This window comes from Delphinus delphis, chromosome 8, assembly GCF_949987515.2.
Source record: "Delphinus delphis chromosome 8, mDelDel1.2, whole genome shotgun sequence".
Classification (NCBI taxonomy): domain Eukaryota; kingdom Metazoa; phylum Chordata; class Mammalia; order Artiodactyla; family Delphinidae; genus Delphinus; species Delphinus delphis.
The window spans coordinates 41,909,797-41,929,796 of record NC_082690.1 but is presented as its reverse complement, the minus strand read 5'-3'; the positions used below and the strand labels follow the sequence as shown (position 1 = coordinate 41,929,796).

General features: G+C 43.4%; 1 protein-coding gene across 2 annotated transcripts in view; it reads left to right on the top strand.

Moving 5' to 3' along the window:
- Positions 1 to 20,000, top strand: part of FAT3 (FAT atypical cadherin 3) — a 560,699-nt gene that overhangs the window by 454,269 nt on the left and 86,430 nt on the right. For both annotated transcript variants that reach the window (XM_060017235.1, XM_060017234.1), the window contains exons 9-12: positions 4,611 to 8,684; positions 12,853 to 13,049; positions 14,069 to 14,222; positions 16,787 to 17,020. In XM_060017235.1, the coding sequence (XP_059873218.1) occupies positions 4,611 to 8,684; positions 12,853 to 13,049; positions 14,069 to 14,222; positions 16,787 to 17,020 (4,659 nt within the window). The remainder of the gene's footprint in view (positions 1 to 4,610; positions 8,685 to 12,852; positions 13,050 to 14,068; positions 14,223 to 16,786; positions 17,021 to 20,000) is intronic.

The following is a 20,000-nucleotide window of genomic DNA, read 5'->3' as shown; positions in this document are numbered from 1 at the left end:
TCTCAGATTTTTCTGGAATGGAGAAGAGAAAAGAATGTGTAATAAACTCGGTGGCTTTTACTGATGGGTCAACAAGCCTTGGCCTCAGACTAAAATAACCAAAGCCTCCCGTCATTTGAGGGCTGCCAGAGAGTTCGGTGAATTGAATCTTAAAGGTCAATGCTTACTTGTCAGTAGGTGAGCTGTGGGCTGTGGGCTTCAGAAATTCCTAGGGTTAGGGTTAGGTTTAGCACAAACTCACTTCATTGGAGGTGATCTGAGTAGCAGAGTAGTTGGTAGGTACTGAACTGCTTGCTTAACCTGACAGATAAATAAATGCAGATTCTCGTGTTGTTAAATTTGAGATTTCTTTTTAAAATCAATTTTAGTATCTAGAAAGCAAGACCGTAGTTTCCTGATGGTTTGCAGTTGGACAGTTAGAAAACATTTATGACAGAAGAGATGAATGTCCAAGCAAAGACAGGACTGTGAGCCTAAAAATTACAAATATCCTTTATCTGCTCTATTTTCCCTTCCCCTGTTCTGTCTTTTTTGAATATTCAAGCCTCATATTCCCAAAACATTCTGCAACATTATGTCTGTCGTGCATGATGCCAAATGCTGTTTCCTTTCATGCCAGCACTGGAAAGGCTTCTTTCCCTTGATGTAAATATGGAGCATTTTTGTGAGTGGTTGAATTAAAATATGAATGCTAGAGTGACAGTTCTGGACTAAAAAATATTAGAAAAAAAGCCAATGACTTTCTTTAAAAATAGCCCCTGTATTTAATGACAATCTAAATCTATTTCCTTTATTAGGCACCTACATTTTACATGAGTCTGTGCTAAACTCTATACCAAAAAAGAAGAAAAGATGTTGGTTCAGAACAGCCAGGTACCCCAAGAGAATTCACCCCTTTCTTTTCCAGATTTCCATGGAATTTCCTTTTAGCCTAAAGCCTGACAGGACTCTTTTTATAAACGCTATTTTTCATCTCTTGTTTGTCAGAGGATATTTTAATTCTTTCATTACACAGTCCTTGTTCTTTTAGCTTCACAAATAATATAGGGAAACTTTAAAATACATATATTTAAATATTGCCGCAGGAAATGTCACCTAACCCAAGAACTCTTTATGTCCGTTCTATAGTTTTCCCTTAATCTTGTGTATTTTTCCTTTTCTCGTAATTCATTCATGCATATACATTGTTTCATGACATTGTAATCATTTTGATATAGGGTTTCATTTCTACTTTTCTTAACATCTTCTAAGCATTTGTCTGCGTGTGTACTTGCTTTTTATATTTGTCATGAAGGCTACTACATATACTCCTCTCAGATAGCCAGACATTTTGAAACCAATTTGGAGGTTCTCAGAGTAATTTAAGAGTAATTTACCATAAAGCTGAAAATTCTGCCTCGCTTATCTTTCCGCTTCCACAGACTATAGCCGGGTGCTGAACATAGAGAAAGGACTCAGTCATTTCTTCAACAGTTGGCTAAAACTAGAGAGAAAAGTTATTTCCTTAAAACATCTTTTATATAGAAAAGTCGAGTTTCCAGAAAACCCACAGGAATGCTTGGTATCTCAAAAAGTATCCTTTGATTGGATGGGTAAAAAGCTAATGAGAATTACAGGACAGACAGACCTACACTTGACCTGGACTGGTTTTAGTTAAGTCAAGTTTCTTCACGGATCATGGTAGGATACAAGCAGATCCCAGATAGTTCAGGACTTTGAATCAAATAACAAGAGGTTGGTGTAAAGTATATGTTTTATTTGAGTGCTCTCAAAAACCTCAGAGAAGCAAGATTTTACTCTGTTTACTGGTGGGCCATACATTTCCTATCCCCTGTCTGGCCTAAAGCAACTACTGAACCTTTTCATTTTGGCCTGAAAGACTGAGGTGGAATTCAAGTGCAGAACTTTGAGTCTTATATTTAGTTCAGGTTTGACATTTGGTGCCAACAGTGGTTCATGGGTGGCTCAGAGACAGGGCAGTACAGGAGAGACCAGGACTAAGAAAGTGTTGAGTTAGGATGGGGGCATATTGGACCCCAAGATATATACAGATAGAGACTTAAACATCTTTTTTGATCTACCTCTCTCAATCATTCAACAAATATTTATTGAGCACCTTTTATTTGTGCCAGGCACTGTGCTGTATACCAGATTAATAATGATAAGCAAGGTCAGCACAGCTTTTGCCCAGTTGCCAAGAGTCTATAAGAAGTCATAGATTCCAAGAAAGCAAGCAGAGATTAGCTTCCAAAGATTTAAGTACAGAAGAAGAGAATAAGCAGGAAGTGGATTCTAAGAAAATGGGACAGTGCATTGGAGAGGGAAAGAGGCAAAGAGCCCATTTGGACCTGACATATGAGCACAGCATCCTGGAAGGGGGTAACAAGCAGGTCAGCAGCCATGGAACAGCAGGATGGGGAAGCTCTCCTCAAGGTCGGAAGCTGGCCTTCCTTCATCCCTGCCATATATATCTTGCTGTGTATGTACGAGCCTGGAGTAAGAAAGGACTCACCTTGAAACTCCACATAGGACACCATAGTGAGGATGTGGCATTCATCATTCAGGGTTGCATGTGTTGCCACTGCTGGAAGGTGACCATTACTCAGGTATCTCTATATTTTCCTCTCCTGAGATGCTAACGTGAAATGATTCCTGCCTCCTTGTGAGGGTCTATGAATCGAATATTGGAATCACACGTAATTCCACGGTGCTATTTACTGAAAATTTGCAAGTTTGTTCATGAGTTCATTGACCTTCTTGTTGTCACCACAAAATGGTCATGTTCAGGTGGCAAAGTAAAAACTCATGCTGACGTCAAAGATAATTTTGTTTAATATTCATATTTGGGGTCTAGAATCAAATTCTTTATCTCTTTGTTGGACTTGCTCCCTCTTGAGAAATAAACAAGCATCTTATAGAAATAGATTTTATACGAACATGACAGTTTTGTTTTCAGACATGGAAAAGTTTAAGTAATAAGTATGTAGTAAGAAGTGTGCGAATAGCTGTATGTGTTGTATATTTCAAACACATTATCTAACTGCGCTCTCAATCCTGGAGCCTATCTTAATGATAAGACATTTAAAGTCTCTGTTTGTTGCCATACTATAGCACTTCAAAAAGAGAGAAAAATTCAGATATAATTGAATAACCAAACTTTTAACTTGTGATGTAAAAAAAATCTAGACGCACAAGCATGTGTTCTTTGAGAAGCATGGGAAAGCCTCATGAGAGAAGCAAAAAGTAACATGGTGAAGGATGCTGCTTCCCACTGTTCACTACCTGTGAGACACATTCTTTACATTCTTCAAGTTTTGTGTTCCCCATTCTCTCCTCCTCTTTTCCACAGTGTCATGGTTCACAGCCCTTCCCATTTCAGGTTTGTCAAAGTGGGGTGCCAGTTTCTTCGTTTCATAAGGATTATGCTCAAGTTCTTGGTTTCTGTGCTGCTTCAGATTTTTAACACTTTATTTCATCAGAAACGTCTCAAATATTGAGCAACTAGAATGGTTACAGATGGAACCATTATACATTTTGTGTCTACTTTTATGTCTGTGTGTGCATATGATGTGTGTGTTGGGGTGTAGGGAAGTGAAGAATAGAAGGAGAGTCAGAAAAAATTCTCACAGCTTACAAAGCAAATGGTGACTTGAGAAGAATTCTCCATACCTGAGCAAACCCCCCTCACCAACCAGTGTTTGGGATGAAGTTGGTTTTGATGATATATGTGAAACTATACCAACTCCACATAGCAAAGCTTACCTTTGGGAGAGTCTTAAACCGAATGACTATATGATAATGTTCTGAAGCGATTCCTACAACCCTCTTCCTTTTTAAATTTTTTTAAATTTATTTATTTATTTTTGGCTGCGTTGGGTCTTCGTTGCTGCGTGTGGGCTTTGTCTAGTTGTGGCGAGCGGGGGCTACTCTTTGTTGCAGTGCGCGGGCTTCTCACTGCAGTGGCTTCTCTTGTTGCAGAGCATGGGCTCTAAGTGCATCGGCTTCAGTAATTGTGGCACGTGGGCTCAGTAGTTGTGGCTTGCAGGCTCTAGAGCACAGGCTCAGTAGTTGTGGCGCATGGGCTTAGTTGCTCTGCAGCATGTGGGATCTTCCCGGACCAGGGATTGAACCTGTATCCCCTGCATTGACAGGCGGATTCTTAACCATTGCACCACGAGGGAAATCCCTACAACCCTCTTTCTTATAATGTAGAACACAGAATTATGGCACTGGTTTCAGGGTAAATGCCTTTTTATCAGTGTCATTGGCATGTGCCAGCCCAGTCTGGAAATAAGAAAATCCTAAGCAGGCAAGTCTTTCCTACAAACTCTCCTATTTCCCAGTTTGAATGTACACAGAGCTGTGTTGTTGTTCTTGTTAACCTGAATTAAGAAGATACTGATCTGAAATTCACAATTTACTGGAAAACTCATTTCAGTTGCTTTTGAATACCCCTAAAAGGGAAGTCTCTCGTTTTATTTCAGAATGAGGAGGAGTGAAAATGAATAATTGCTGTTTGCCATGTTGTGTAAAGTAGCCTTAAGATGAAGAGTTAATCTTCAGAAAATGACCCACTTGAACTCATTTCCCTGTTGATTTTTCTGTTGTAGGGAACACTGGGAACACATTTAAGATAGAACCAGTCCTGGGCATCATCAGTGTTTCTAAAGAGCCAGACATGACAACAATGGGTCAGTTTGTCCTGTCAGTCAAAGTCATGGATCAGGGTTCCCCGCCGATGTCTGCCACCGCGATTGTGCGAATTTCTGTCACCATGTCTGATAATTCTCACCCCAAGTTCACTCACAAAGACTACCAAGCAGAAGTAAATGAAAATGTTGATATTGGAACATCAGTCATTCTAATCTCTGCCATCAGTCAATCCACCCTCATTTACGAAGTCAAAGATGGAAACGTTGATGGGGTTTTCACCATAAATCCCTATTCTGGAGTCATCACCACACGCAAGGCACTGGATTACGAGCATACCTCCTCTTATCAACTCATTGTCCAGGCCACGAACATGGCAGGAATGGCTTCCAACATCACAGTCAATATTCAGGTTGTTGATGAAAATGATAATGCACCAGTTTTTCTCTTTTCTCAGTATTCGGGTAGCCTAAGCGAGGCAGCCCCCATCAATAGCGTCGTCAGGAGCTTGCACAACAGCCCGCTGGTGATTCGAGCCACTGACGCCGACAGCAATCGGAATGCTCTGCTTGTGTATCAGATTGTTGAGTCCACGGCCAAGAAGTTCTTCACAGTGGACTCCAGCACAGGTGCGATCAGAACAATCGCGAACCTGGACCATGAAACCATCGCCCATTTCCATTTTCATGTGCACGTGAGAGACAGTGGTAGCCCCCAGCTGACGGCAGAGAGTCCCGTTGAAGTCAACATAGAAGTGACAGATGTGAATGACAACCCACCTGTGTTCACTCAGGCCGTGTTTGAGACTGTCTTACTTCTACCTACCTATGTCGGAGTGGAGGTTCTGAAAGTTAGTGCCACGGATCCTGACTCCGAGGTGCCCCCGGAACTGACGTACAGCCTAATGGAAGGTAGCTTGGATCATTTTTTAATTGACTCAAATAGTGGAGTGCTCACTATTAAAAACAACAACCTCTCCAAAGATCACTACATGCTGATAGTTAAGGTGTCTGATGGAAAGTTCTACAGTACTTCCATGGTCACCATCTTGGTTAAAGAAGCCATGGACAGCGGCCTCCACTTTACACAAAGCTTTTACTCCACCTCCATCTCAGAGAACAACACGAACATAACCAAAGTTGCTATTGTCAATGCAGTGGGAAATCGCCTTAATGAGCCCTTAAAGTACAGCATCTTAAACCCAGGAAATAAGTTCAAGATAAAATCTACCTCAGGGGTCATTCAGACCACCGGAGTCCCCTTTGACCGTGAAGAACAAGAGTTATATGAGCTGGTTGTGGAAGCCAGCCGAGAGCTAGACCATCTACGGGTGGCAAGGGTGGTGGTCAGGGTCAACATCGAAGACATAAATGACAATTCTCCAGTCTTTGTGGGCCTCCCTTACTATGCTGCTGTGCAAGTTGACGCTGAGCCTGGCACCCTGATTTACCGAGTGACAGCCATTGACAAAGACAAAGGTGCAAATGGAGAAGTGACCTACCTCTTACAGGATGACTATGGCCACTTTGAAATTAACCCTCATTCAGGGAAAGTTGTTTTAAAAGAAGCTTTCAACTCTGACTTGTCCAACATTGAGTATGGAGTCACCATCCTAGCCAGAGATGGTGGAAAACCCTCTTTGTCCACATCCGTGGAACTTCCCATCACTATTGTCAACAAAGCAATGCCTGTGTTTGATAAGCCTTTTTATACAGCATCCATCAACGAAGACATCAGCGTCAACACCCCCATTCTAAGCATCAACGCCACCAGCCCGGAAGGCCAAGGCATCATATACATCATTATTGATGGGGACCTTTATAAACAATTTAACATCGACTTTGACACTGGGGTCCTGAAAGTCGTTAGCCCTTTGGATTATGAAATTACATCTGTTTACAAGTTGACAGTAAGAGCCAGTGATGCCCTTACTGGGGCCAGGGCTGAAGTCACCGTTGACTTGCTCCTTAATGATGTCAATGACAACCCCCCTATTTTTGATCAACCCACGTACAATACAACGTTATCAGAAGCTTCTCTCATTGGGACACCTGTTTTACAAGTTGTCTCTACGGATGCAGACTCAGAAAACAATAAAATGGTCCATTATCAGATTGTCCAGGATACTTACAACAGCACAGATTATTTTCACATAGACAGCGCAAGCGGCTTAATCCTGACAGCGCGGATGCTGGACCATGAGTTAGTGCAGCACTGCACTTTGAAAGTCAGAGCCACAGACAATGGCTTCCCATCACTGAGCAGCGAGGTCCTGGTTCATATCTACATCTCGGACGTGAATGACAACCCTCCGGTCTTTAATCAGCTCATTTATGAGTCATATGTGAGTGAATTAGCCCCCCGGGGCCATTTTGTAACTTGTGTGCAAGCCTCCGATGCAGACAGCTCTGATTTTGACAGGTTGGAATACAGCATTTTATCTGGGAACGACCGGACGAGCTTCCTGATGGACAGCAAGAGTGGCGTCATCACGCTCTCCAACCACCGGAAGCAGCGGATGGAGCCTCTGTACAGTCTCAATGTGTCCGTCTCTGATGGGCTGTTCACTAGCACTGCCCAGGTGCATATCAGGGTCCTCGGGGCCAACCTGTACAGCCCTGCCTTTTCTCAAAGCACCTACGTAGCTGAGGTGAGAGAGAACACGGCCGCTGGGACAAAGGTGATTCACGTTCGAGCCACGGATGGGGATCCAGGGACATATGGGCAGGTCAGCTACGCCATCATCAATGACTTTGCTAAGGATCGATTCCTCATAGATGGCAATGGACAGGTCATCACAACAGAAAGGCTCGACCGGGAAAACCCTCTGGAAGGAGACATCAGTATTTTTCTGAGGGCCCTTGATGGCGGAGGGAGAACAACTTTCTGCACCGTGAGGGTGATTGTGGTGGATGAAAATGACAATGCCCCCCAGTTCACGACGGTGGAATACAGAGCCAGCGTCAGGGCAGATGTCGGACGGGGTCACCTGGTCACTCAGGTTCAAGCCATGGATCCAGACGATGGAGCGAATGCAAGGATTACTTATTCCCTTTATAGCGAGGCCTCGGTCTCGGTGGCTGACCTCCTGGAAATCGATCCTGACAATGGCTGGATGGTCACAAAAGGCCATTTTAACCAGCTGAAAAACACAGTGCTGTCCTTCTTTGTCAAAGCAGTGGATGGGGGCATTCCGGTGAAGCACTCCCTCATCCCCGTCTACATCCACGTTTTACCCCCTGAAACATTTTTGCCGTCCTTCACCCAGTCTCAGTATTCCTTCACCATTTCAGAAGATACAGCCATTGGGAGCACGGTGGACACCCTGAGGATTTTGCCCACTCAGAAAGTCAAGTTCAGCACAGTTAATGGGGAGCGGCTGGAAAATAACAAAGGAGCTGTCTTCATCATAGAACAGGACACAGGCACCATCAAGCTGGACAAACGTCTTGACCATGAGATCAGCCCAGCTTTCCACTTCAAAGTAGCAGCCACTATACCCCTGGACAAGGTAGACCTTGTGTTCACGGTGGATGTAGACATCAAGGTACTGGATATGAATGACAACAAGCCAGTCTTTGAAACTTCAAGCTATGAGACGATCATCATGGAAGGGATGCCTGTGGGCACCAAACTCACGCAGGTGAGGGCCATCGATATGGACTGGGGAGCCAATGGGCAGGTCACCTACTCCCTCCACTCAGATTCCCAACCTGAAAAGGTGATGCAAGCGTTCAACATTGACAGCAACACAGGCTGGATCAGTACCTTGAGAGACCTGGATCACGAGACAGACCCCACGTTCACCTTCTCCGTGGTGGCCTCCGACCTCGGGGAGGCCTTCTCTCTTTCTTCCACAGCCCTGGTCTCTGTCAGGGTAACGGATATAAATGACAACGCTCCGGTCTTTGCCCACGAGGTGTACCGAGGGAACGTGAAGGAGAGCGACCCTCCGGGCGAGGTGGTAGCTGTCCTCAGCACATGGGACAGAGACTCTTCTGACATCAATCGACAAGTGAGCTATCATATTACAGGTAAGTCTGTCACCCTTGATTTTCACTGTGTGCTCTGCTTTCTGAAGAAAGATGGAAGGTGGCAGAGGGGTAAGAGTAGGAGAGAAGAAGGAAGATGAGATGAGGGTTTGAAGAGTTATCTTACCTCTCTGGGGCTGAGGAAAATATCTGAGTAGCGTCAGTTTTTTAGTTGTTACTAACTCAGCCTTAGTTGGGAGTTCATTGTTTTGCCTATGACAGATTACCCAGATTGGTACTCAGTCCTCGAGTCAATTTTTATCATTTAAAAAAGAGTCCAGCCAAATATCTCAGTGGAAGAAATGAAAATAACAGCTCTTTTTGATTGGGGGGCAGGGGAATGTATGTTTTTTTTTTAAGTATATGCCTTTCTCCTACTTTCTGTAACAGTAAGAAAAATAAATAGCTTTACTTACAAGTCTTTCCTGGTAGTAAAAACTCAGATGCGTGCACGCACACAACACACACATATACAAATCAAAGGGCATGGTTTGACCTTTTGCTGAAAAATGTTCAATTATAACTCCAAGTCAAAGGGTATGTCTTCTGACATCACAATTTTCTTGGATCCCTTTTCTGTCTTTCCAGATAGTAAATAGCAGTTCAATAGGAAAGCCAAGGTAGACAAATGAGGTCACCCAGAGTGCCCAAAAAGCATCACCATTACTCTAAGGGGCAGAGGATCTCATGTCAGAGTGAAGAAGAGGTGGCACTGATCAGGAAGAGCTTTCTGGGGGTGACTGGCCTTAAACTGCAAAGAGGAGAGGGTTGGTGGTATGGGAGCAGTCTTCCTAAAAACTATTTGGGGGTTTTAAAGCTAGTATTTTGATGTCATGACATTCAAAGGCAGAACATAAGCAAAGTGCCAAAAGATTTTAAAGAATCCATCCGTACTTGTAGTCAGGTGGCCTCCCTTTAGAAAAACTACATTATTCAAAGAGAAAAATGAATTAATTAGAGTGCCCTCAGGGCACAGAATCTGCTTAAGTATGTTAGTGGGAAAGTTAATTAATCACTGCAGAATAAGATCCACAGAAGAGCATATGTGTCATTGCTCGGGACCACCACACCTCCCCTCCACAGCACTACTCTTTTTCTTTATGGAACGGTTTTCTCGGTGCTGTTTTCTGTTTAAAGGTCTTAATGCATTTGTGCTTTGTCTGATACCATTCATTGTGGGTTTTTTTTTCATTGAAATGTATATTTCTGCAGTAAAGACATGAGTGATAGTGGTAAGGAAAGAAAGGTGAGTAAAGCAACAACTTTGATTCATTTGCATTCAGTTTCAGACAAAAAGCTTCTTAGGCATTCTTTTTTTTTTTAAGTTTTTTAAAAATTCTTATTTATTTTTGGCTGCGCACAGGCTTTCTCTAGTTGTGGCGAGCGGGGGCTACTCTTCATTGCAGAGTGCGCGTTTCTCATTGTGGTGGCTTCTCTTGTTGTGGAGCACGGGCTCTAGGCATGCGGGCTCCAGTAGTTGTGGCTCGCGGGCTCTAGAGTGCAGGCTCAGTAGTTGTGGCGCGCAGGCTTAGTTTCCACGGCATGTGGGATCTTCCCGGACCAGGGCTCGAACCTGTGTTCCCTGCATTGGCAGGCAAATTCTTAACCACTGCGCCACCAGGGAAACCCTTCTTAGGCATTCTGAGGATACTTTTCTATTTGGAAGAATGGTTAAATACTCAGCTTTAATTATTTACACATCGTCTCTGAATTCTCAGTGGATGGTTTAAGGGACCATCCCACTAACTTTACTAAAGTAATGAGAACAGAGTAGCTTCAAGCTACTGCTACTATTAGCCGTGCCAACCACCAACGGATTTTTATTAGATTTAACTTTTGCTCTTGATGTCACACAACTTGGCTGACCTGCCACTGATGAACAAAGGACGATTAATCATTTTATTTCGCAAAAGAGCAGTGTGGGCCTGCACCAGAAGCATTTAATAGAGAGGTTACATTTGTGCATGCTGAAATCATATTCAACTGAAGTAAAATTGCATCGTAGCCCGTGGTAGAGGAAAGTGATTTTCCAGGGAGGACCCCGTGCCTCACCAGAGCATGTTTCTCAGCCTCGACATTACTGGAATTGAGGGCTGGGTAAGTCTCTTGTGGCATTGTAGGATGATTACCAGCACCTCTGGTTTCTTTCCACTAGATTCCAGTAGCACCACCACCAGCATCACCCCTGATGTGACATTCAGAAATGTCTCTCGCTGACAAATGTCCCAGGGGTTTGCACACAGCCACTGTCAGTTGAGTTGAGAACCACTGCCCTAGAGGAATGTGCAGCCCTCACCTTCTCTGCACTATCTGCCCAGTACGGTCCATTTATCCTGTCATTGTTTTGCCAAAGTTTGGCCTCTGTGCACCGATGCCAGATTAAATCTTGGAGACAGAGTTTGGGGTGAAGTAGAAAGAAATCGCTTTATTGCTTTGCCAGGCAAAGGGGGCCACAGCAGGTTAATACCCTCAAGACTGTGTGTCCCACCCTGGAGAGGGTAATGAAGAGTCGTCTAGTGTTCAAGGAGCAGGGCGTGATCAGCTCACAGACATTCTGATTGGCTGGTAGTGAGGTAATGGGGAGTCAGCTTCATCAACCTCCTGGTTCCAACCGGTCTGGGGTCTTCGTGCTTGTGGGCAGCACACAGTTAAATTCTTCTACCTGGTGGAGGATTCAGTATCTGCAAAACAGCTCAAAGGACATGGCTCAGAATATTACCTATAGCCCTTGAGGAAGAATAAAGGCCTTGACTTTGTTTAATGGCTAAAGTATTATTATTTTGTCTTGTTTGACTGTTTTCCTTTCTTTCTGCATTTTCTCACTTCTCTGATTGAATTTATTCTTTGGTTAAAGTTTTCCTACAGACAAAAGGCAGGTGGAGGTCTATTGTAGGAAGACCTCATAGGGTCCTGCTTGGTTACAGTTGTTCCACACTGCTGAGCCCCTGGATGCCTGTCCCCCCCACCCCCCATGCCTTATATCCAGAGTGCAGTCTGACGCTCAAGGTTCCACTACTTCTCACTCAGTCCCTCCGGCAGGACCATGGGTTTGCCCTCTGTTCTTTTACAGATTCATTGTAAGAAGATGAGGTGGCTCCCCTTTTTCAGTGAAGCAGCAGCCAGCAGGCAGTAGGCTTTCCTTATTTATTTGTTTATTGTCAGTCTTTCCCATCAGAAGGTGAGCTCCACCACAAAAGCAGGGATTTTGGTCACTTTTGGCCACTGCTGTAGCCCCACTGCCTGGCACAGTGCCTGGCCCAGAGCAGGTGACAAATACGTGTGAATGCTCAAACAAACGAGACGGCGATGACCTAACTGGATTCCGGACTTCTTGCCAGTTGTCTCGTCCAGTCTTCCTCCGTGTTTGAAGTGACATTATTTCCCCCTTCAGGTTTGGAAGGTCAAGGTGGTTTTCTTCTTCCTTCCTCCAAGCTGCTTTTGTCTCCCTGTAATTCAGTGATGTGGGAAAGTCATATTGCTGGGACTACATTCATTGTTTCAGCCTCATCAAGAGCGGTTCCACTCTAGCTTTTCTACGTGTTTCTTCCATTTTCACCAGCTTCCCTGTGTTAAATTTGATCTAATTGCAGTGCTTATCTTTGAACGGCTCCTTCAATGACCCTGCACTGGGGCTCTTTAATCCTAATGGGTCTTCCTCTGTCACACAAACTTTTCTTCCCCAAACTTCGGTCCTTATAAGAAGAGCTGCTGTATGATAAAGGCTTCATTAAGATTCCTTATTAGAACTGACTGCCTTTCCTTGATTGCATGATCATCGGCTAATGAAATTGTCTTGGTAACAAGAGCTATAGTGTATTACATCCTCTCTTGAGACGAAGTGGAAAGACAGTTGTATCAGCCCGATAAGAAGATTGATTGTTCACAGTTTGAATTTGATTGTCCTTAAGGGGAGCTAAACAAGAGATCATCTCCAGCTTCTCTAAGTGCATTTTCTTCTCTTGGAAAGTTACTGTTTTACTTTCCACACAAGCCAAGCATATAAATATTGTGCTTTGTTGCAGGAGAGTCAAAAGGAAGTGAGTGTCCATTTTTTTTCAGCATCGTAAACGATGCAGTTTGAGAGGCACCTGGATGACCCCACACAGGCCTCTTGCTGTAGGTGATCAAAGCTTTTCATTTCACATCTTCAAAAATTCTTTTTTCACCACAGGAGGGAACCCCCGAGGAAGGTTTGCCCTGGGCCTGGTGCAGAGCGAATGGAAGGTCTACGTGAAGAGACCTCTAGATAGAGAAGAACAAGACATTTACTTCCTCAATATCACCGCCACTGATGGGCTCTTTGTCACTCAGGCCATGGTGGAAGTGACTGTCAGTGATGTGAATGACAACAGCCCAGTGTGTGATCAGGTGAGATTTGTGGCTGTGTCGGATATATCACTGCTTTTTACTCTGCTTATCTAAAATTAAGTCAAAACCCATTTCACTTTTCTCCTTAAGGCCAGGCTGCTTTCTCATCTTATCTCCTTAATTAACAAGCTCCAAATGGTTATAAGAGGGTAAGAGGCAGACTCTAGGATGAAATATTATAAACATGAAAAGAGTATAGTTAGCACGATCAGTACCTAATTCTGCCCACCAAAAGAATCAAACAAACAGAAAAATAAAACCAGGAGTCTCAAAATTAAATAATTTTTAAGGACTCATAAAGGACACTATGAATTTTTCTGTCTGAATCACCTATTTCATAAGAGAAGAATGGACCACTCAGAAGTATGAATTACTTTTTTTGTATAAGGTTACACAGCTGGTTGGTAGCAACGTTGGTAATGAAGCTGGGTCTCCAGACCCCTTAAGAAGTGGCCTTTCCACCACAGTTCAAAGCGTGACAGCGAATGCAAGGTGCCAGTAATTGATTTTATTTCCTTTCTTACCAAAGTTAAATCACCCTTCATTTACCTTTTCCTTACATGTGGATTGAGAGACGGTATTAGTGCTCTTTAGCTCAGAAAAGTGTTGCAAATAGATTTAGTCTCTCATACTAATGCCAGATGTTGGTAGTGGCTCTTTAAAGAGTTGAAGGGTCCCAAGAACTGAGAGGGGCATGATCAATATGTGATGTGGGTCATGGTTCCACAGGGGTGGAGATTTTTGTCTGTTTTCTTCTCCGTTGTACTTCTAGCATCTCAGTGGTACCTAGCACACAGTAGGTGCCCAATCAGTAGTTGTTGATGACGAGCATGGGAGGCGCAAAGCAAGAGATATTCTCTGTTTCATCATATGGTATAAGATGATTCTGTGATAAAGGAAAAACATAGCTGAAGATAAATTATGCGAATGCATTTTTAAAGAAATCATTTATAATGCTAAATATGACAATTGCCCCACAAACACTAATGATTCAATTCCCTTTCTTTACCTTTGCCTAGGTTGCATATACAGCATTATTTCCCGAAGACATTCCACCAAACAAAATCATCCTGAAGGTCAGTGCCAAGGATGCTGATATTGGATCCAATGGAGATATACGATACTCACTCTATGGATCTGGAAACAATGAATTTTTTCTAGATCCACAAAGTGGTAAGGCGAAATTTATTCTTTGGGTAAATGCCATTGTTAATCCACGAGAGAAGTTAAACTCTCACATGGTCTTATCACTAGGGGGTAGTTAGTATACAAGAGCCTTGATATGATGCCCTGCTATCTTGAACTCTTAAGAAATACCAGTAGCACATGGTGTTTGGAGGACAGAAACCTCACGTGGCCTATAAAACTTGCCCTGACTTTACCTACATTTAGCAGCACCAAGTAATCGTATGTGTCTGTTTGCTTCTCCTCTTTCTCATATCCATGAGTTAAAGCAGCTGACCTATAAATAGTATAAATAGAATTCTATCACAAATGCAAGTTTCCATGCAAACCAGACAGCAGTGCATAGTAAGGAGAGTTTTGCCCTGTTGAAATCCCTTTTGGGGATTTCATCCATAAGGATGAAACATCCCTATGTTTACATCCCTATGGTTTACATCCATAGGGATGCTTATTAACATACTTGTCTGTTTGGTTTTTTTTTTTTTTGCGGTACGCGGGCCTCTCACTGTTGTGGCCTCTCCCGTTGCGGAGCACAGGCTCCGGACGCGCAGGCTCAGCGGCCATGGCTCACGGGCCCAGCCGCTCCACAGCATGTGGGATCTTCCCGGATCGGGGCATGAACCCGTGTACCCTGCATCGGCAGGCGGACCCTCAACCACTGTGCCACCTGGGAAGCCCTTGTCTGGTTTTTATTCATCATTCCTGTCTAGTTTCTCCAAAGCTATGAGTCCTCAGACTTGCTTACATATTGAGGTAAAATTTATAAGGTGAAAGGTTATGTACCCTAAAGGCAGATGCCCGCATTGAAGGCCATAGATAATGGAAAAGGCATTTTCTATGGAGGTAAATTATCTCAGTGTTGTGTATTGGATGGCCCATCCCTTGACAATTTTTCAGTGAAGTGTAAAGATTGAATAATTTGCATATTTCCAGTGTTGTGTTCATCATAATGAACAACAACTAATTTCTGAGTCTCCAGAAGGTATTAGTTCCTCCCTAGCTCTCTCCCATGTCTGGTGCATCTTAACTGGGAAGGGCTTAGCTACATAACAATATGCTACTTGGCTAAAGAGGCCTGGCAATTTTTTATTGAATAGGTAACATTTATTAACTACTAGAGCTAAAAGTACTTTATGGGATATTTGTGTTCGATTCCAAGATGAACCAAACAAAGCATCCCCAAGGGATATTGTAACCCAGTGGAGAAGACAGAGCTGTAAGTCAATACTAATAATAACAGAAATAACAACAGTAATAGTGAAAGACAGAATGAGTGCCCGGGAGAGATATCAGGAGAGATATATCTGGGCACAGAGGAAGAAGTAGCTAATATTCTGATAAGAGGGAAGGAGAAACTTTTAAAGCAGAGCTGGCATTTGAAATGAGCCAGGATTCTAGGAGCTAAAGCAGGACACTGCCGGTCGCGGGGGCAGCGTGGGCAGAGAGCACGGCACATCCAGGGAAAGCTGTGTACAACACTGTCACTGGTCAGAGGAGCCACAGAATGGCTCGTGAGAAAAGTGGTGGAAAAACAACTTTAGGTCAGATTTTGGAGGGTCTTGAATGCCCAACTGAAAAACCCCTGGGTGTTTTGGAGAAGGGGAGAATGATCCAGACTAGATTTGAGAACTGGCTGCAGTCAGGAAGCCATAGGAGGGACAGCTTTATAAGTATAGATGGCTTCGTCCCAGTGACTTCTACTGATTTTGTTAAGAGTACATAATAATATTTCATGAGTCCTACTTTTCACCAAGCAGTATTTATTCAGCTCTGTCATTGTGCTTATTGCCCTCATCCATTGAAATTTAGGTAGCAAGAATAACAAAATCCCCCCAGGGGCTGACACTCAGGACCAGTACAGCTATCTGAGTGATTAAAATACAGACATAACCTCCCTCCATGTTGGTTGCCAAAGAGATGCTGCTTTAAGCTTCTCAGATAAGCCCCCACTGGAATCCTCCCCCAGCAGCCACAGGCCCTACCACTCTCCAGCAAGTGGGGTTCACCTGGCACAGTAGGACTCCTTCATGACCTCTTTCTGCTAAAGCCAGCCTGTTTCGACTGTTTTTCTCTAAAAGATGGGGTAAAAAAAAATGTTAAATATCTGGAAGGAGACAGACTGCCCCTTCTGAGTTTACAAATCATGGACCTGATTGACCGTTAGAGAACTAAGGATACTGGTCCATTTTTCATGCTTTTTTTCTGGAGAAAATCCAGAAACAAGGCCGATCTCCAGAGCAGTCCTTGAGATGTTTAAAGAGGTGTGGAGCTTCTCCATGCTGCCAAGAGAAGGAATCCCTGAAACAAGAGGCTTCACAGTGGGATTAATTCATCTGAAGGTCGTACAGTTGGTTTTTTGTTGCGTCCAGAATCCCATCACTTTTTCCCTGATGCTTAAAAAAATTGAACTTGCTCGATTTTTCAAAGCATGACGCACTGGAGCCAGATGTCAGCGATCCTTCCTGTACTGGGGATTCTGTATATACAATAATTGATTCTCTGCTCTTCAAAGAAAGACAGTTTTTGAAAAGCTACGTCATTTATTTTCACAGGTGAGTTAAAAACTTTGGCTCTGTTGGACCGGGAGAGGGTCCCTGCATACAGCCTCATCGCCAGGGCCACAGACGGGGGTGGCAGGTTCTGCCAGTCTGACGTCCATCTGATCCTGGAGGATGTGAACGATAACCCCCCAGTGTTTTCGTCCGACCACTATAACGCCTGTGTCTATGAGAACACAGCCACCAAGGCTCTGTTGACCAGAGTTCAAGCAGTAGATCCCGATGTCGGTAAGTCAGCTGCACTGATGGGATGCCTCCCTGTTTGTACATCTGACACATCTTCAGGTGCTACCTGTCCTTTAGTTTCATCAGCCCACCCTGGCTCCTTACCATGAAAACAAGTACATTAAACCACATTTCAGCTCTTCCACTGACACACTTCATATGCACAAGAGAACTCTGCAAGGCATCTTCCCGCCTCTTTCTAGGATTTGAAGAGGCGATACTATGAATTCCTTTACCTTTTAACAAAGATCTTGGGGTTTGCACTTTTTTTAACCTTTAGCATAAAAATAATAGCTTTCTTACTTGCCCATTCCTCCTGAACATAGTTAAAATGCTGTGTTGTGTGGCAGAGAGAATCATTTCCATTTCTATAAAGAATTGCATCCCATGCTTTAGCTGAAATACGGCAATCTCGATTTATGGTGGTACCCCATAGTGCAAAGACCAATTACGAAATGTGCTGCCAGTCCAATGTGGACTTTTTTTAACTGCCGTTTTCCAGAGTATTTTGCTCATATAAACTGACATTACTAGGAGGGGTGTGGGTGTGGGCGATAAGAAGGAATTAGAATTGAAAGTTGCTAATAAAGTTTGTGTTCCAATCCACTTTACATAATGAGATGGTGAGTTAGAAAAGATCGGAGTTAATTGCTAGGTAGTCCTTCTGAGAATGCATAAGTTATTGAGGTGACTGCATGATGGAATCTAAATACGAAAGGGCATATAGACAGCCTCTTGGTTGTGCATTTTAAGAGCTGTAAATCAGGGGACTGGGGGATGATGGGGTGTGTCTGTTCTGCTAAACAGGCCTTTATATAATTCAGGGTCTTATTGCTTAATTCTGAATTGAAAGAAAAATTATTGGACTAATGGAAAAGTAAATACATGATAATTAGTTGAAAACAAATGTAGAGCCCAGGGTCTCTGCATATTTCCCCTTAGAGAAATTAGTGGCTACACTATGAATTATTGTTCTTACCTCATTAGCATAATTTCTGAGGCTGAGAACCAACCCTTTAAAAATCTGCATATTGTAAAGCTTGGTTAAAAAAAAAAAAGATAAACAGGAAAAGACTCTTTTCATTTTGGCTGTGCCACGTGGCTTATGGGATCTTAGTTCCCCGACCAGGGATCAAACCCGGGCCCTTGGCAGTGAAAGCGCCGAGTCCTAACCACTGGACCACCAGGGAACTCCAGAAAAGACTCTTTTATTGATTTATAATTATGTAATACTTACAAATACTCTTTTTTAAATGAGAATTGGAAAACATTCTGTGGACTCTTGATAGCAGACTTTTGGGGAAAAGAGGACAGAAATCATGCAAATGAATCATTAATAATTTAAATTTGACTCTGAGAATGTGTAATTGGGCCAGAGATGAAATTTTAAGATCAAAAATGTTTTAATTTAAACTAAAATTTCAATTTTAAACAATTGGAGTTTTTCTACTCACCTCCTTCCTAAAGGAACTGGGTATGCTCCATGTACTAGAGATTGTACAGAACACAGAGGGAGTCTGATCAGTGCACATGATGTTTCAGACAGTGGAGGTGGGGAGAAGTTATGGACTCACAGATGTGGTTGTGCTGGAGGGTATGCAGTTAGCTCCGTCCTTCTCACTTCTTCTGAGTCAGCTGTCCGGGTTGGCAGTTGGAGAAGAAGGGTTGACCAGACTCTGGGCATTAGCAGGACGGAGATGATAAAGTCTTTCAAAGACCAAACCCAGAATAACGACCTTATCGGCACCTCCCTCTGCTCATTTGCACTAATTAGCAAAAAATTAGCTTACGCTCAGAGCTTCAAACAGACACGGAGTTATGAGTGCTGCTCATATAAGATGTGTTCACCAGGCTATTGTATTCGCTTCCGGAAAACCAGAGCATAGGATACCAGATTCTGGGTCATATTCTCAGTTTTTGTAGAATTCATTTAGCTTTAAAAAAATAAAAACTAAGACAGTCGGGAAAGAACAAATGAACACCTCTGAAAAGGCAAGCTGAGCACCTGCTATTTCCAGGCACCATGCTGAGGAGGTGGGTGTGAAGGTCTAGGTCAGAGCCTGCAGGGGGATTCCAGAGTCAAACCCGCATTCTCCAGAGTCCCGGGTGTCAGTGACTGGGGGCTCATACCATTTTCATTAGCAGCCTGATTCCCCATTTCTCCGTCTTCTGTAAGGCAGCACAGAGGAGCGTTGAGCTGCATACTGAGATGACCAGTGTGTGGAGTGGGCGAATCATCTGGTGGCCAAACTCAGCCTCTGGCCTGAAGCTGAGTTTGCACATGAATCGTTAAGACTGAATCCAGCCCTCCAGTATCTTGAGTTTGGCTTACATACAGTGTTCCAAAAAGTTTGAATTAACTAATTGTCAATAAAAGTCAAGAGATACTGATTTGAATTTTCAATTTCTGGCATTTTCTAAAAACAGCACTCAGAAGACTCAGCAATTCCAGGTGCACAGTCCCACCATGGTAGGAGCCTAGTAGCAGCTGCCTCCTTGATACCAGCCAGTTCTCACCCTCCCAATCCCCAGCCACCTCACTTCCTTATGTTACCACCTGACTTCATAGGCCCCTCTCTAAAGTGACAAGGAAATGTCTGACTTTTAAAGAACTTCTAATTTTGAAATAATCATAGGTTCACAGGAAGTTGCCAAAAACAAAAATGTACAGGAGGTGGCATGTACTTTTCACCCAACCCTTTCTCCCAATGATACCATCTTGCATAACTGTAGTACACTCAGATTTTGGCGCAGGTGCGTGTGTGTGTGTGTGGTTGTGTGTGGTTGTGTGTGTGTGTTTGTGGTTGTGTGTGTGTGGTTGTGTGTGTGGTTGTGTGTGGGTGTGTGTGGGTGTGGTTGTGTGTGTGTGGGGAGGGGTGTGGTTGTGTGTGGTTGTGTGTGTGTGTTTGTGGTTGTGTGTGTGTGGTTGTGTGGTTGTGTGTGTGTGGGTGTGTGGTTGTGTGTGTGTGGTTGTGTGTGGTTG